The 13426-nt window shown below is 39.9% G+C and overlaps 2 protein-coding genes across 2 annotated transcripts in view; one reads left to right on the top strand and one right to left on the bottom strand.

Annotated features, from left to right (window-relative positions):
- CFAP69 (cilia and flagella associated protein 69) overlaps nt 1-3877 on the top strand; it is a 38648-nt gene extending 34771 nt beyond the window's left edge. The window contains 2 exon segments of the mRNA XM_049798640.1: nt 439-543; nt 2607-3877. Of these exon segments, the coding sequence (XP_049654597.1) occupies nt 439-543; nt 2607-2783 (282 nt within the window). The 3' untranslated portion in view covers nt 2784-3877.
- Nucleotides 3878-6940: 3063 nt separating this feature from the next.
- Nucleotides 6941-8050, bottom strand: FAM237B (family with sequence similarity 237 member B). Its single transcript, XM_049798639.1, has 2 exons — nt 7669-8050; nt 6941-6966 (listed from the first exon to the last, which is right to left on the bottom strand). Exons 1-2 carry the CDS (start codon nt 8048-8050, stop codon nt 6941-6943), a joined length of 408 nt encoding a protein of 135 aa, XP_049654596.1.
- Nucleotides 8051-13426: the final 5376 nt, after the last annotated feature.

Below are 13426 nucleotides of genomic sequence, written 5' to 3'. Positions count from 1 at the left end.
GAAGTTCAGGAAAAAAAAATGTGAAGTCATGCATTTGGGAAGTATTGAGGTTGCCTGTGTCAGTACAGCCAGGGGATTGCCTGGCTATGTAATTGTGTACTTTGTATAGGGTAACAAGCTGAAGATGAGGCAACAGTGTGCTCTTGTGGTGATGAAGGCTAATGGCATATACGGCTACATTAGAAAGAATATAGCCTGCAGGTCATAGCAAGTGATTATGCCGTTCTCACCCTTGCAAAGCCATGTCCATTTACTCCATTTTCAGGTCTCCAGTACAAGAGAGACTCACAAACCAGAGGGAGGGTACTTACAATTAAAGGCCAATAGAATTATTACCTCATTTATTTTGTCATTTTGTTTTTATATTTTCTAACAAGTGCAACTCACACAATTAATTTGGATTAAAACAATTCTGCCTTTTTTTCTAACTATCCTTAGAAGGCAAAAAGGATTCAGGAAAAATCAATAGAGGCTTCCAGATCTAAATTGAAGACTCAAAACGGAACAGTGCATTCTACTGATATTAAAGGCCTCAGTACAACAGTAAGTAATCCCCACTGACACTGTTTTATTTTCATCAATGTGTAAGTGGTTTGGGGTTTTGGCTGTATATGTGCTGCTGCTTATTCTTTCTTTAAATAACGTTTATGTTGACAAGCTCCAAGTGTGTAAGAAATAATCTGTATCTCCTGCAAAGCACCTCTCCCCCTTCTGACATCCTCAGACAACAGGTAGTTGCTCAGAATGACATTCAGATCTACAAATTACTCATAAAAAGTGTGGGCAAGATGACCCTTATACTACTTGACATGCACCTCTTGTGGGACAGCCTTCCTTGAAAACCCTGCTGAGGTCAAGACCTCCTTCATTTATTGTTAGGTAAATCTGTGAGATCTCTAATACATCAGCAAAGGTGTCCTTTGTCAGTAAACATGTTCCTGACTGTCTGCAAATAAGCCACTCGTTGCATCTGCAGAAAAGATATTTTTTTTTCTCATTTCTATCAGTTAATTGAAGTGTGAGAAAAGCCATTGTTAAGATCTTATTCGGGCGTAACAGCATATTTAGATGTTGAGTTTTGACAAACTGGGCTAAGACGTGGGAGAATCTCCATTCCAGTCAGTAACTGTTTTTGAGCTAGCTGGATGATTTCTCTGTGAGCATCACAGCTAAGTAGGATTTTAGGGGGAGGGATAGCTTCTTGGTTGCTTCTAAGTTACTATTACATGTAAGGAGAAACAAGGAAGAAAAAACATGAGGTGCTTCTTTTCAAACTTGCACAAAGGCAAGAGATTCTATTATCATGGGCTCTCTGGCATGAATGAGTAATGACAACTAAGGTGGCTGCATCCTGAAAAAGAGAAGAGGCAGTTTATGTTTGATGTGACAAAGAAAAGAGGAGCTTAATAGGAAGAAAGGGAATGGTCTCAGAGTGCTGGACTAGGATTTTTATCAAATTATCTTTGCCCTAAACTTCTGAAAGATAGAGAGGGACACATCTGTGAATGCAAGTTGAAGTGGGCTGGAAAAATTATATAGTTATGTCCATATATCAGTGAGACTGTTAATCAGCAATATTTTGCAGAAAGTATCTGAAAAATTTAGATGGAAATTGTTAGTAGAGAGAAATACATTGTTAGATTTTATTTTAAAGACTTGGACTTCAAGCCAAGATCATTCATTTATTTAGAGGGAAAGGATTTAGCAAGAAAATGTCTTCATGGTTCTATAATCAGTATTTCAACAGCTGTAGACAAAAACAAGGAAAAGGTTAGTCCATTTTGCAGAATAAGTGTATTAAGAAAACGAACATGAGCAACATCAGATAAAATTCCTTGGGTACGTTGCTTAGAAGAATTACAAATGACAGATATGGCTGGCAATTTTTTTCATGGAACAATCTTGTTCCCTCTTCTCTGTCAAACGGCCTTAGTAGGGAGAGATAAAAACTAAGCTAAGATGGTTGTTGCAAACCAGTCAAGGTCAAGTAATCAAACATGTGAGCCACATGCACTCAAAGAGTTGCATGGTTTGTTTTAGCAGGTCATGGTTACAAGATAGAGGTGTCACTCGGGGATTTTTATTCAAAGACCTGAACCTATTCAGTATAAAGAGTAGTAATAAGACTGGAAAGTGTATGTCTCTTTCAGTCTTGGAGTTTTGCTGGAGCAGTAGTTACAGGCAATTGCATTTTGAGAGAAACAGGGTCTGTTCCCTTTTTTTTCTTTGAAGTATTAATGTATAGTTAAATTCTGAGGACAAAACCAGTGGCTGATATTACACATGAATCCAAATAACATTGCACAACAAACTTCTATTGTAATAAAGGCTTGATTTTCTTTCCCTCTCTTCATAAGATCAGACATGAAGGCAGAAAAGCAGAGTATATAAAGGTACGTGCTGAAAAAACGCTCTGTACTTTCCTTTGTATTGATGGGAACAGTTTGTGAATTTAGTATAAAGGATAGTTTGAGTGGACCTCGGAAACCTCAGCATGCATCTCCACCAGCTGAATAATATTTTTGAAAGACAGTTCATGATTTAACTCTCATCTCATTTTAAATGCTAACATGAATGTCAAGCAATGTGTTTATTTTGTTTTTCAGATTGGATCTGGTCGCTTAGTAACTGTTGAAAGTACACCTCCTCAATTAATTGGAGGACCACTGGCGGTTACAGACCTTGCTCTTAGAAAGCCCTCTGTTTCTGAAGGAGTCTTAAAAAAGATCAAAAGAGTTAAAACGTTGGACTCAGTCAAGAAAGATTCAGTACCTATAGAATAGTGTTCTGAACAGTGCTTTTAATATTATCGTTAACTGTATGTATATTTCAGATACAAAATAAAATCTATTTGTAATGCTTTGATGAATTGCACAGAACATCTTGAGAGTAAAACTATATTTTGTCTTAACTAATATAAATGTGGGGATGATTTATTAATAAAGAACCCCATACAGTATGGTACAAAGGTATGTAAGGCTAATAATTTTGTGTGCTAGTGTCAGGTTACCCTGATCCACTATCAGTAGGCCCACTATTTAGATTTCCATCTCTTGTTGTTGACATATTCCATACATTGCAGTTTAAGAACCTCTTTTGTTGAGCAGGGTGATGAACCTTCATAGAAACACATTCAGTTCTTCATTTTCTGGATACCATAGCCACATGGGTTTTGTCCAAGTCCATTTTGTTTCTTGAATTGCCACCTTTAGCATCAGGACTTCTGACTTCTATTCTCTCAGTTTTCATCTAGCGACTCACTAAGAAGCTTGTCTGTGCCAACAGTTTCTCCAGGCCTGTTGGAGAGACATGCTGAAATGTCCTGCTCCTCCTGGGTTTCTCGTAGTTCTTTAACTGATCTTACTATTCTGATTATTTCTTGGATTATTGCCCATATTGTCTCCAACAAGAACTCACCCTCTTCCACCCTAGCACCACTAGAATACCAACATAAACTTGTGAGCAGCAGACCTTCTTGTAGATGACTCAGTTTCTAAGCTATTGCCTCCTTTCCTAACTTGGGAAAAGCCAGAATTTGCTGTATTACATTAGAGCAAGATTCCCTGAAGCTGTTACTTCGTTTTAAAACCAGTTGCTATCTGGTGCTATGGCATAAATTTCTGTGACATTGCAAGGGGTTCTGTGACATACAAGCTCTGGCACACAGTCTGTCATTTTTGCCTGTAAGCAACATTTTGGGAAAAGAACAAGCTTTCACTTTGTTAAATGCCAAGCTGAAAAATTGAAATAAATTTGAGCTCAACAGGTGAAACTTAGTTTCCAACTCCCTTTTGTTACTTCCTGAAAAAGGGATGGGGCGGGGGTGGTGTATAAGCATTTCTTAAAAATCTGTTTGTCCCTGTAACAAGACATAGCAGTGCTGTCATTAAAAATAAAGGCAGAGATTTTTGTTTCAAAATTGTCTACTTAAATTCTATAAAAAAAAGAACCCTAAGAAATTAATGAAATAAAACAAAACAGCTGTATGAAATGGTACTTAAACTTTAGAGAGATCTCCACAGGTGTAGTTTCCAAAGATCAGAAGCATTTTCTTATGGGCAGGTCTGTTAAACATTACATTGTAGGGTAAGACAGTCATCTAGTACTTAAAGCTAGAGAAATTAAATTGAGCTGTGCTGGTTTCATTTTGACATTTTTTCCCAAAAATTATCTGCATAAAGTTTAAGTATGTTTTATTAAACAAGCCTGTATGTGTATTTCTTGCCTGCCTGCAAGAAAGGTAAGCTAAGGTATACAGAGATTATCTAACTAAAGTCCTCTGTGTCAAGTAAAGTCTTGCTGAGTTGTTTATATTTCTCCAACAGCTCTTCAGCAGCTATGCTGCTTTTTTACTGTTTTACAGAATGTGAAAATATATCTACACACTGGGGCCACAAAAAGTTTACTCCATTGTCTTTTCACAATTAAAACCAAACAATAAATATTTGACTAGGAGAACAAAGACTGTGACATTTAGAGGTTTTTTACATGCTTGCATACATGTGAATGTGTGGGTCACTCATTACTACTGGCAGCAAGGCACTGGCCCATTTTTGTCCAAAAAAGGCATACAGGACTCATGAAAGTCCTTCCAATTTCTGAGCAAAAGCTACTGCAGTACAGTGTAGCCAAGGTATGGATATAAAAGATCTTTTAACTGGAAATCCGTTTATATTTATGCTCATGTAAAAACTTTAAAGCAGGCACAAAGTGAGCCCCACAGCATTCCTCCCCCAGCTGCGTCATGCTTCTGCTACAGACACCCTGACGTTGCACGCAAGTAGTGCTCGTTAATTGTAATAAAGAAGGAAGGGGACATAATTTCCCAAAATGTTTGCATTTATACTTCATAAATGAATACTAACTAACACAAGACTTCACAGCAGCATAGACAGCACTTGATTTTGCCAGCCAGCCATGACTATGGTCTGGCTGTTGGGGTGGAACCCAGGAAAACTGGGCTTGCTGTTCCTGCTGTAACCCAGGGATGGAAAGAGAGGGAGTGCTGAGTACTGGTGGAGGAAAAGATCATCCCATTCACTGTTAATCCTTCTTGTAGACACCCCAGGAATAGCCAGCTGGCTTTCCAGGGCTCTGTCATGGACAAAACAGGTATGTCCACCTGGAATTTGTTTTGATGCTGCTGCTTAGGGTGCTGTGTTCCTGTTGTTAGCAATCACCTGCCACTTCGGCAGACACTGCAGGGTGACCGTAGCAAATGGATTGTTAAGCGTTCTGGAGCCAGTTATGTAGATGCTAAGCACCTTTGTCTCCTATAGAAAATTAATCAAAACAAAGACTTGCCGTCTGAGGAAGGATGGACCTTTTAAAACTGCATAGGATACTTTGCTCTGGCATTCAATTAAAAAATCACTAATACGAAACATTACCTTTAAAATGTTATTATAGTTTTACACTTCTGTACGTGATGAATAAAATTATTTGTAGGTGTGAACAAGGGGAATTTATTTATCTGGTTTATGACAGTTAAAACACTATTTGTTGCAAATGCAGTACAGTACACAGCTTTATAAACTGGATATTGCTGGAACGTATTGGACGATGGCTCTCAAATAGCTGCTCATCATAATGTATCAATTCCTGAAACTGCTGGTTTGGGTGTGTCATGACTCCCTCTGCTCAAAAGAAAAGGTGTATTTAAAATATTTTTTGTATAAGGAACTTACAGTGATATTTATGGGTAAGAGAAATTTCTTACTCCTACAGACTACTGTAGGAGACATATTTTACAAGATGCAGTTCAATATTGTGTTTACCTAAATGAACATTCACAAATCTATGAGAATTGTTGGGTATTTTATGAACTACATGAGCTAGGCATTATGTGGGATAGATTTCTTGTTACTTAGGAAGGTTTATATGCTGTTACTAGCTAAGTACTGTTTCCTACAATAATTAAACCCAGTTGGGATCTCATAAAAGGCTAGAACACAACAGGGACTGAACAAGCTGCATTGCCCAAGGAGTAAAGCAGAGAACAGTCAGCGTCTCTGAGTGTTTGCATTTGTTCTCAGGCTTTCTGTGCCCAGGAGAAATGGATTAACTAGATGGTTGATCTCCCTGAACTAGCTCATCCATGCTGGATGGTTTCTTATAATGGGAGCAGTAAGTCAAGCCAGTCTCTCTTTCAAACCACTTGATGCATGGATGTCTTCTCAATTGTGATGTTGCCTGCTATGACAGGGATAGACTGTATCACCTTATTTACCTGTATGAATGTGTAAATAAAGTGCAATCTTGCGTAAAGTACTATTCTTAACGTGATGTAGTAGTGGTTTTGCAAATAACATTTTAATAGACAAGAAGAAGACTACTATTCAGACCTTGCTGCATAGAAAAATACTTTAATTAATCTGTAACCTAGACTAAGCAGTGACAAAATACAAAGTTTAGACTGCACAGGACATTACAATGAGCATAATCCTTCCCTTTAGCTCGATGTCACACTTTTTTGCAATTTTTTAAAAGTAAAGTTGATTGTATGTGCAAGACACTGTATAAAATGTGTTTGTTGACATTTTCTCCATTGCTTAATGTATAAAAATATATCAGGTTTCCATCAAAATTAACTTTTAAAAAAGATAATTATTGGAAAAGATGAGCCTCTACAAAAATACAACACTAGTTCAGACTTAAAAGCTTACCTGAGAGAACAAAGGTGTTGACTCAAAACACAAAATCATTCACATGTGCAGTGGGGAAAAGGCAACCTTGGTAGATTGCAAGACAGGAAAGCAAAAGTGACAATGTGGGAGCTCACATACTTATTAGTGATTAAGTACTTTATACAAAGAAAAGAAAAAAAAGGTTGAACCATGCCAACAGATTTGTCTAAGCATCTACAGTATATGCTGTGCTTTTCTGCTCCTTCATTTTGATGTTGTCTTGCTGAGGTATCTTCGTTTTCTCCCCTTTTGGCCTAAAATGGGTTGATGAAAGCAGACCCTGCAAGATTATGAAAGAAAGGTAGTTATTTTCCAAGCAATATGGTTAGGAATGCTAGGGTGAAATGATGTCCATGTTCAGTCTGGAAACCTAAAACATCTGACTGGGTACATCAGAAAAAAGTCTACTGCCAAGGAGGAAGGAAGCCAACAGATCTTGGATTGGTTGGTAAGATGTAAAGCCAATCACCTATATGATCTCAGTTCAGACTCATCCCAGACCATGATGACCAGAATTTGTCGCTGTTTGATGATTCACGGTGACCATGAGATCACATTATGTGTCAATACTTTAATGGGAAGAACAGGGTTCAAGCAGTCAGGGATTTGATCTTCCCTTTTCATGGAGGGATGATTCCCTAAAGTTGAGACTAAAGTTCAAATACCAGGAAACCTTTAGTATTGCAATGTCATGTATATGCACACAGTGATAAACAGAGAATGCAGCATCCATTTCCACACACTCCCACATGCATACCCAACATTTTTTACACTTTGTTAAATACAGAAATGTAGTACCCTAACTACTTTTGACTCACATATTGTGAAAGTAGCTACCATTGGAAGATGCAAATACTTTTGACAAGTAGAGACAGAAAACTGGAAATTACTATATTGAGTTGTCTAAACAATCAAGGACGAGGATGAAACAGTGGTTCAGTTTATTAGTACGTAACAAACTAACACCATATCCTGTAGTTACCTTCTAAAGTTCTATGTGAGTATGTGGAAGAATATTTGGGAGACATTAGTTGTCTTCTGCCCATTCCATGGGATCTTGAGAGCACACAGTCTACATACATATCCCAGAAGTTCTGGGCTAAATCATTAAAGAGTTCATTGTGCTTGGGCTTAGGGGATTCCTTTAGAAACATCATGAAGTCCCAGAGATCAATGACCGTATCTGCTACCTTGATTTTCTTCATTTCCACCAGGCCATGGGACGACACCTCCCAGCACTGATGGTCAATCTGACCCAGGCTTGCAGGAGTTTCTTTTTGATAGTCTAGATTGGCATAAACCAAATTCAGTATCAATATACAGCCCAGCTGAAGATACCACCTTCGTTTCCATACAAATTCCATACTCCAAGAAGATACCTGAAAGAAAGTGTATCAAATCAGCGATTCTGCTATTATGTAGTTCATTCTCACATAACTTTCAAGGATACCCCAAGAGATGATTTAGGCATATATACAGAAAAATATTTCTTTTCATGCCATGGAATAAATACCAGTCAATGATCCCTAGCACTGGAGCTAGGTTTGCACTTAGAAATCATTAACAAACATTAACATTTTGTTTAGAACAAAAAAACCTGAAGCAGGAAGTTTGACGTGATTGTAGCCTATGTCAGAACTGCTCCTTGAGCTCAAGACTTCTTCCCTTAAACTCCTGTGCTTAGATCATCAGTAAAATCAGATTACTAGCAGATGCTTAAAGAATCCTAGTGGTATGCTATTTTAAATGATTGCAAACAAGTAACAGTTATAAGTAGCCAGTCTTTCATGGAAAAGTCCAATTCAGAAAGGTGGTAGTGAAGGAATAGTAAACCAGACCATTACACTGTATTGGGTGAGCATAGGCAGGTTATGAACTCATTCAGTAGCTGTTGCAAGACTGGAAAAAGGCAAATTCCTTTCTGGCTTACGTTAGAAAATTAAGCAAACTTTTGGCACAATTTTTTCTAGCATATATGCAAAACACAGAAACTATCTGGAGAACTGGAGATGGAAAGAGTAATAACACAGGAGGCATAATGAGAAGTTCGAATGCGGCAGAATATGTAGTCATTATTATATACAGATTCCCTCTGGGAAAACTGCAGTTTTCCTATGATACATATTCCATATGCTCAAAGCAGGTTTAGACAGAACATCACTAAAACACCTGATAATTTTTTTATCAGTCCTTCCTATCAAGATAAAGTACAGTGGAAGAGAAGAGTAAACATAAAGAGGAAAACAAACCCAAAAAAACCCAAACAAGTGAGCACAGGAAGAAGTCTGAAGAAAAAGATGACAGGCAAGACTCTCAGATAGTGCCCCTTATTTTGCTGTCCTAAAACAATTTTGTGTCAAAGAGTTGGTGCCATGCTCATTCCCACAGTTTCCAGTTCAGAATGTAAAATACAGTTCCAAAATGATGTGAGGTTTTGTGCAGATACAAGGCAACTTTGGGGGCAACTGTGCAAATTTAATTGGGAACTTGGCCAGAATTGCAAGTGTGCTCTCCCATTCAGAATATCTTTGGGCATTGGCAATATGAAAAGTTAGTCTATGATGTCTTCGAAGTGTTAACACAATGACGTCCTCTCTGCAACTCCTAGGGATGCAATTAAAGAGAGGATAACCCACAGATAATACAATATGTTCGTGAACTGTCTATAAGAAGATATAAGAGTTGAGGTGACACCGTGGAGTTCACAGTCATACCGAGCTGGGTCAGGAAACAGGACCTGTGGTCTCAGGGCTCTGGGATGATTTTTAGTATGAATGTGCCATTAACACTGCTGCAGCCATCTGAGGTCCCTAAACTCAAGTATTCCTTTACCTCACCTGCAGGACTCAAAGGAATGAGACAGACAGATACCCCCCACCTAACTCCTTTCTAAAACTTCACTTGCTGGCTACATTGCAGCAGGCAGCAGGATTACCTGCCTCAGCATCCCGAGAGCTTAGGAATATGCGTTAAAGTTTCTCTTCCTTGGGTTGTTAGAAAACTGGCTCCAGTTTTCAAAACAAGCAGGGATAGAAATGCTTCTCTTCTCACTTCCACTTCTCTAGGCACCAGTATTTTGAGGAAAGACACACTAGCAATTTAGCTACAAAGTCGGAAAACGGCAGCCAGGAAGCCACCAACATTTTGAGTTGTTTCGATTTCATGTTTTAATCCCGCTAAAAACTAGAATGCTAAGGGTCCATTTGAACACCTCAAACAGGAGCAGAGACCACACCAAGCCTCACTGCGACTTTGAACTAGTACCTCCTACTATTCAGTACAAGACAGATGAGTTTCAGAAAGGCAATAAATAAAGAGCCGCAGTAGAAGTCATACTTACAGAGTTTCTGTGATGAGATGGAGACCGGTAGCCTTGAAACAACAGTAGTCAGCTACTTGAAGAAAAAGCAAGAAATTCCTGAGAGGGCTGCAAGTGCCCGGCAGCTGCTGGATGCTCCAAGGATGCCGGGATCCCACTGCACGGGGACGACTCTGCCACCGGCAAAGCAGCAGCAGCAGCAGCAGCAGCGGCAGCGGCGGCAGCAGCAGCAGCACGAACTCGGGTGAGGGGCAAAGGCAGGAGGGAGCGGTGGCTGTGGCAGCCCCACCTCTTGCTGCAGCAGGAACCCTGTCAGCCCAGTCCGGGCTGGGGTCTCACCTGGAGGGACTGTGTTTGGGGGGGGGGGGGGTAGGGGGAGTGTTTGGTGAGGGAAGCAGAGAGGCAAGAGGGCTGTCAGAGGGAGGAAAATACAATGGATAGCAAATCTTTCTCCAAATCGGTAACATGAATGCTCTCCTCGTTTTATAAAGCCAGGTTTCCTGTCTGCCTACCAGAACGCGCACCCATCAAAGACAGCGTTTCAAAATAATGGAAAACAAGAGTACAGCCCAGAATTTCTAGGCACAGTGTGCATCCACTACTCCAGTTCCCTTTTTTGTAGAAACTCCCTGACTTGGGATGAATGTGACGCTATTTTTTAAAATCTCCCATAACTTGGTTGCCAGAGAGGATTTCGATGCCATTTTATCTGTACTTGACAACATCCCCTGCAGGAGCTGGCGCCAGCTGCTGCGCACTGGTGTTCACGTCCCACGTCGTCCAGCCAGCAGCAGGCCAGCTGTGCCAGTGGTTAAACACTTGTCCGTTGTTTTGTTTCTGGCCACCTATTTTCTCTGCTAAGGAGCTAGGCTCATGCACACGTTTAGAAGAGCTCCATTTCCTTTGAGGGACAGCAGCTTATGAAGAAGGTTGCTTAGATTTCTAATTATTTCTTCCATACATGTTCTTATGGTACACCAGTTATGATGTCTCATCAGAAGCGTAAGGCCAAAAATAAAAAGAGACAGATTCTTCTTCCAGCTGCTGTGGATTTTCCATGGGGTCTACATGTTGTAAGTCAACCCAGCCAGACCCAGTACACTATATAAAATAACTTCTATATCCTGCTAGTAAAATAAGGTTAAAAATACCATTTTTAACTAAAGAGTGTCAGGGAGCCAAGAGCATTAAAATGTGTAAAAGGCCTTGACTTCCTATAATGGATGAATTCCTGTCCATAAATTTGCAGTTCTGTTTCTCCCTCAGTCCTGGCACTCCTCCTTGGATAGCTCAGTCAACTCCACACTCAGCAAGCTGGATTTCTGGAGCCTGTTCTAGGTATCTGTTGTGCCCAATTCAGGACAGGTTGCCCAAAATTGAATTCTACAAGGATGAGTATTAGGATTATTACGGCTATCGTGTTTTACATAACTAAAGCTTAAATTTCTTTACACAGATTTTTCCGACAAATTTCTCAACATGTATATTCAAATCAACTCTTAGATCACCAAGGAAAATGGATTGCATCATATTCTGAAATCCAGATGATTTTTTTAGGGAACTCTTCATACGTTGCATACATGCTTTCTAAAGTCTCCAAGGAGGCTGTTGCTTTCAAGGAAGATCATCAGTCTTCTACCTTCAAAGGCACTAGAAAGTTTGTCATCGGCAAACCATCGGCAGCCAACATCATTAAACTTGAAGCATTTTTGCAAATATGCTGAAATTTGGTGTTTCTTTCTAACCTGCTGCAGTTCGATGTCAGATTGTAACTCTGAATGTAGCTGCCTCTCTTCATGTCACAAATTCCTGCAGCTGGGGATATGCAACAAAATCAGTTATGAAAAATGGCAATGCTATCAATCATGCCTCAGAAATGTTCCAGGATTCCTGTGCCCACTTCTGCACTAAAGGACTGGATCTTGAAGCACTGAAGTCCCCCACTTCACTGGTGTCTCAGTGCAGCTCATCACTGTACACAAGAACAGTTCATAACCTGAGAAATACTGCATAAGGGATGTCCTAGCCCTTTTCCTATTGCATATAATGGAAGGAAGTAATTTTACTCCCTCCTCACCGACTTAGGGCTGGAAACGGCTCTTGCCAAGAGAAGGCGGCTGGGCGTTCCTGTGGCCCAATGCTACATGCTCTGGAGTGGGTCTCCTGAGTTACTCCACTTTGTCTTCGAGTTTAGACACCCACTTACAAAGAATAACTTGCAGACCTCGGGCTTTTACCAGTGTGATTTCCTCATCTATTAACTTAAGAGACCAGAGTCTGCCCTGCGTGGTGTAAGGATCTATGCATGTTTTGAAGACCTATGGCATGAGGAGCAGTAAACAGGGTTACTCTATAGAACCGAATTTGAAAGTCAAAGGAAAAGACTTGCATGGAAAGCTCAAGTAGAAGACAAGTTTCTTTTTCATATACAATCATTCTAGCACAATGTGGAGACAAATACTTTGTCTGCAAGTAGCGTTCAGGCACCTTAAAAACAAGTGCTCCGAATGTCATCGGTCTGGTGCCTGCCTCACAGAAATTACATCTTCCTAAAGGCTGTTTGAAGGTTCACAGAAAATGTCAGGTATCTGAGGCACTGGCAAGACTTGGGCTCCCTCACACTTCTCTTTAAAGGCATGAAATTTCAAAAGGCCACTGTTCAAAGTACAATGAAAATGCTGCATCTGGCACACAGCAGAAAATCACTTCACTCTGTAATGCTGGGTCCAGGTATCAAGCCCCGCTGAACCTATGCACAAAACCAACAGCTCTCTTCAAGGTTGTGTGTACAGTTCCACATCAGAAACTCTCCTGCGTGAGATGTGGCCTGAAGGAACGTGGTGCACTCTATACCAGGAGAGGGCTGATGTAACTAAATTGCAGCTGCTCCTTTCTTTAATTTGAGTGTCACCTAACAGCTCAGGACTGTAATTTAAAGTTTGTCTGTGCAGTACATTACCGCATATGAAAAATAACGTACCCAGAATTGTGATGTCTGAAGCACTTAAGCATGTAAAACTCTTTAACAGTTCCAGACCCAGAGAACCTCCTCTCTCTAAAGGAAGGCATGGCTGATGAGAACATAGGACAAATACACAGTAAAATTGGCTCTGTTAGGGTTTCACAACATGCTTTGGTGCAACACAACATGACAGGAACAGCATGTTCTTTCAAGTGGAAATGTAACAATCTCTGTCATGAAAACAATATATACAGTACTTAAAGATAAATACAAACCTGCTCTGATATGACAACATTCAGAATAACTAGCTATCTTCTGAAAGCCTTTCCAGCTAAGCAATGTGAACACTGTTTCAGACTTCCGTTCGAACCTACTCAGCTATGTAGAAGAAAACATCTCGAAGACTGGAATATAGTTACCTTACCTCTGAACTCTTTGTATCATTGAAAGAAGCTAAAG

Source organism: Accipiter gentilis, chromosome 4 (genome assembly GCF_929443795.1).
Source record: "Accipiter gentilis chromosome 4, bAccGen1.1, whole genome shotgun sequence".
Classification (NCBI taxonomy): domain Eukaryota; kingdom Metazoa; phylum Chordata; class Aves; order Accipitriformes; family Accipitridae; genus Astur; species Astur gentilis.
Note: the sequence above shows the minus strand (reverse complement) of the source record. Positions and strands in the feature narration are given on the sequence as shown.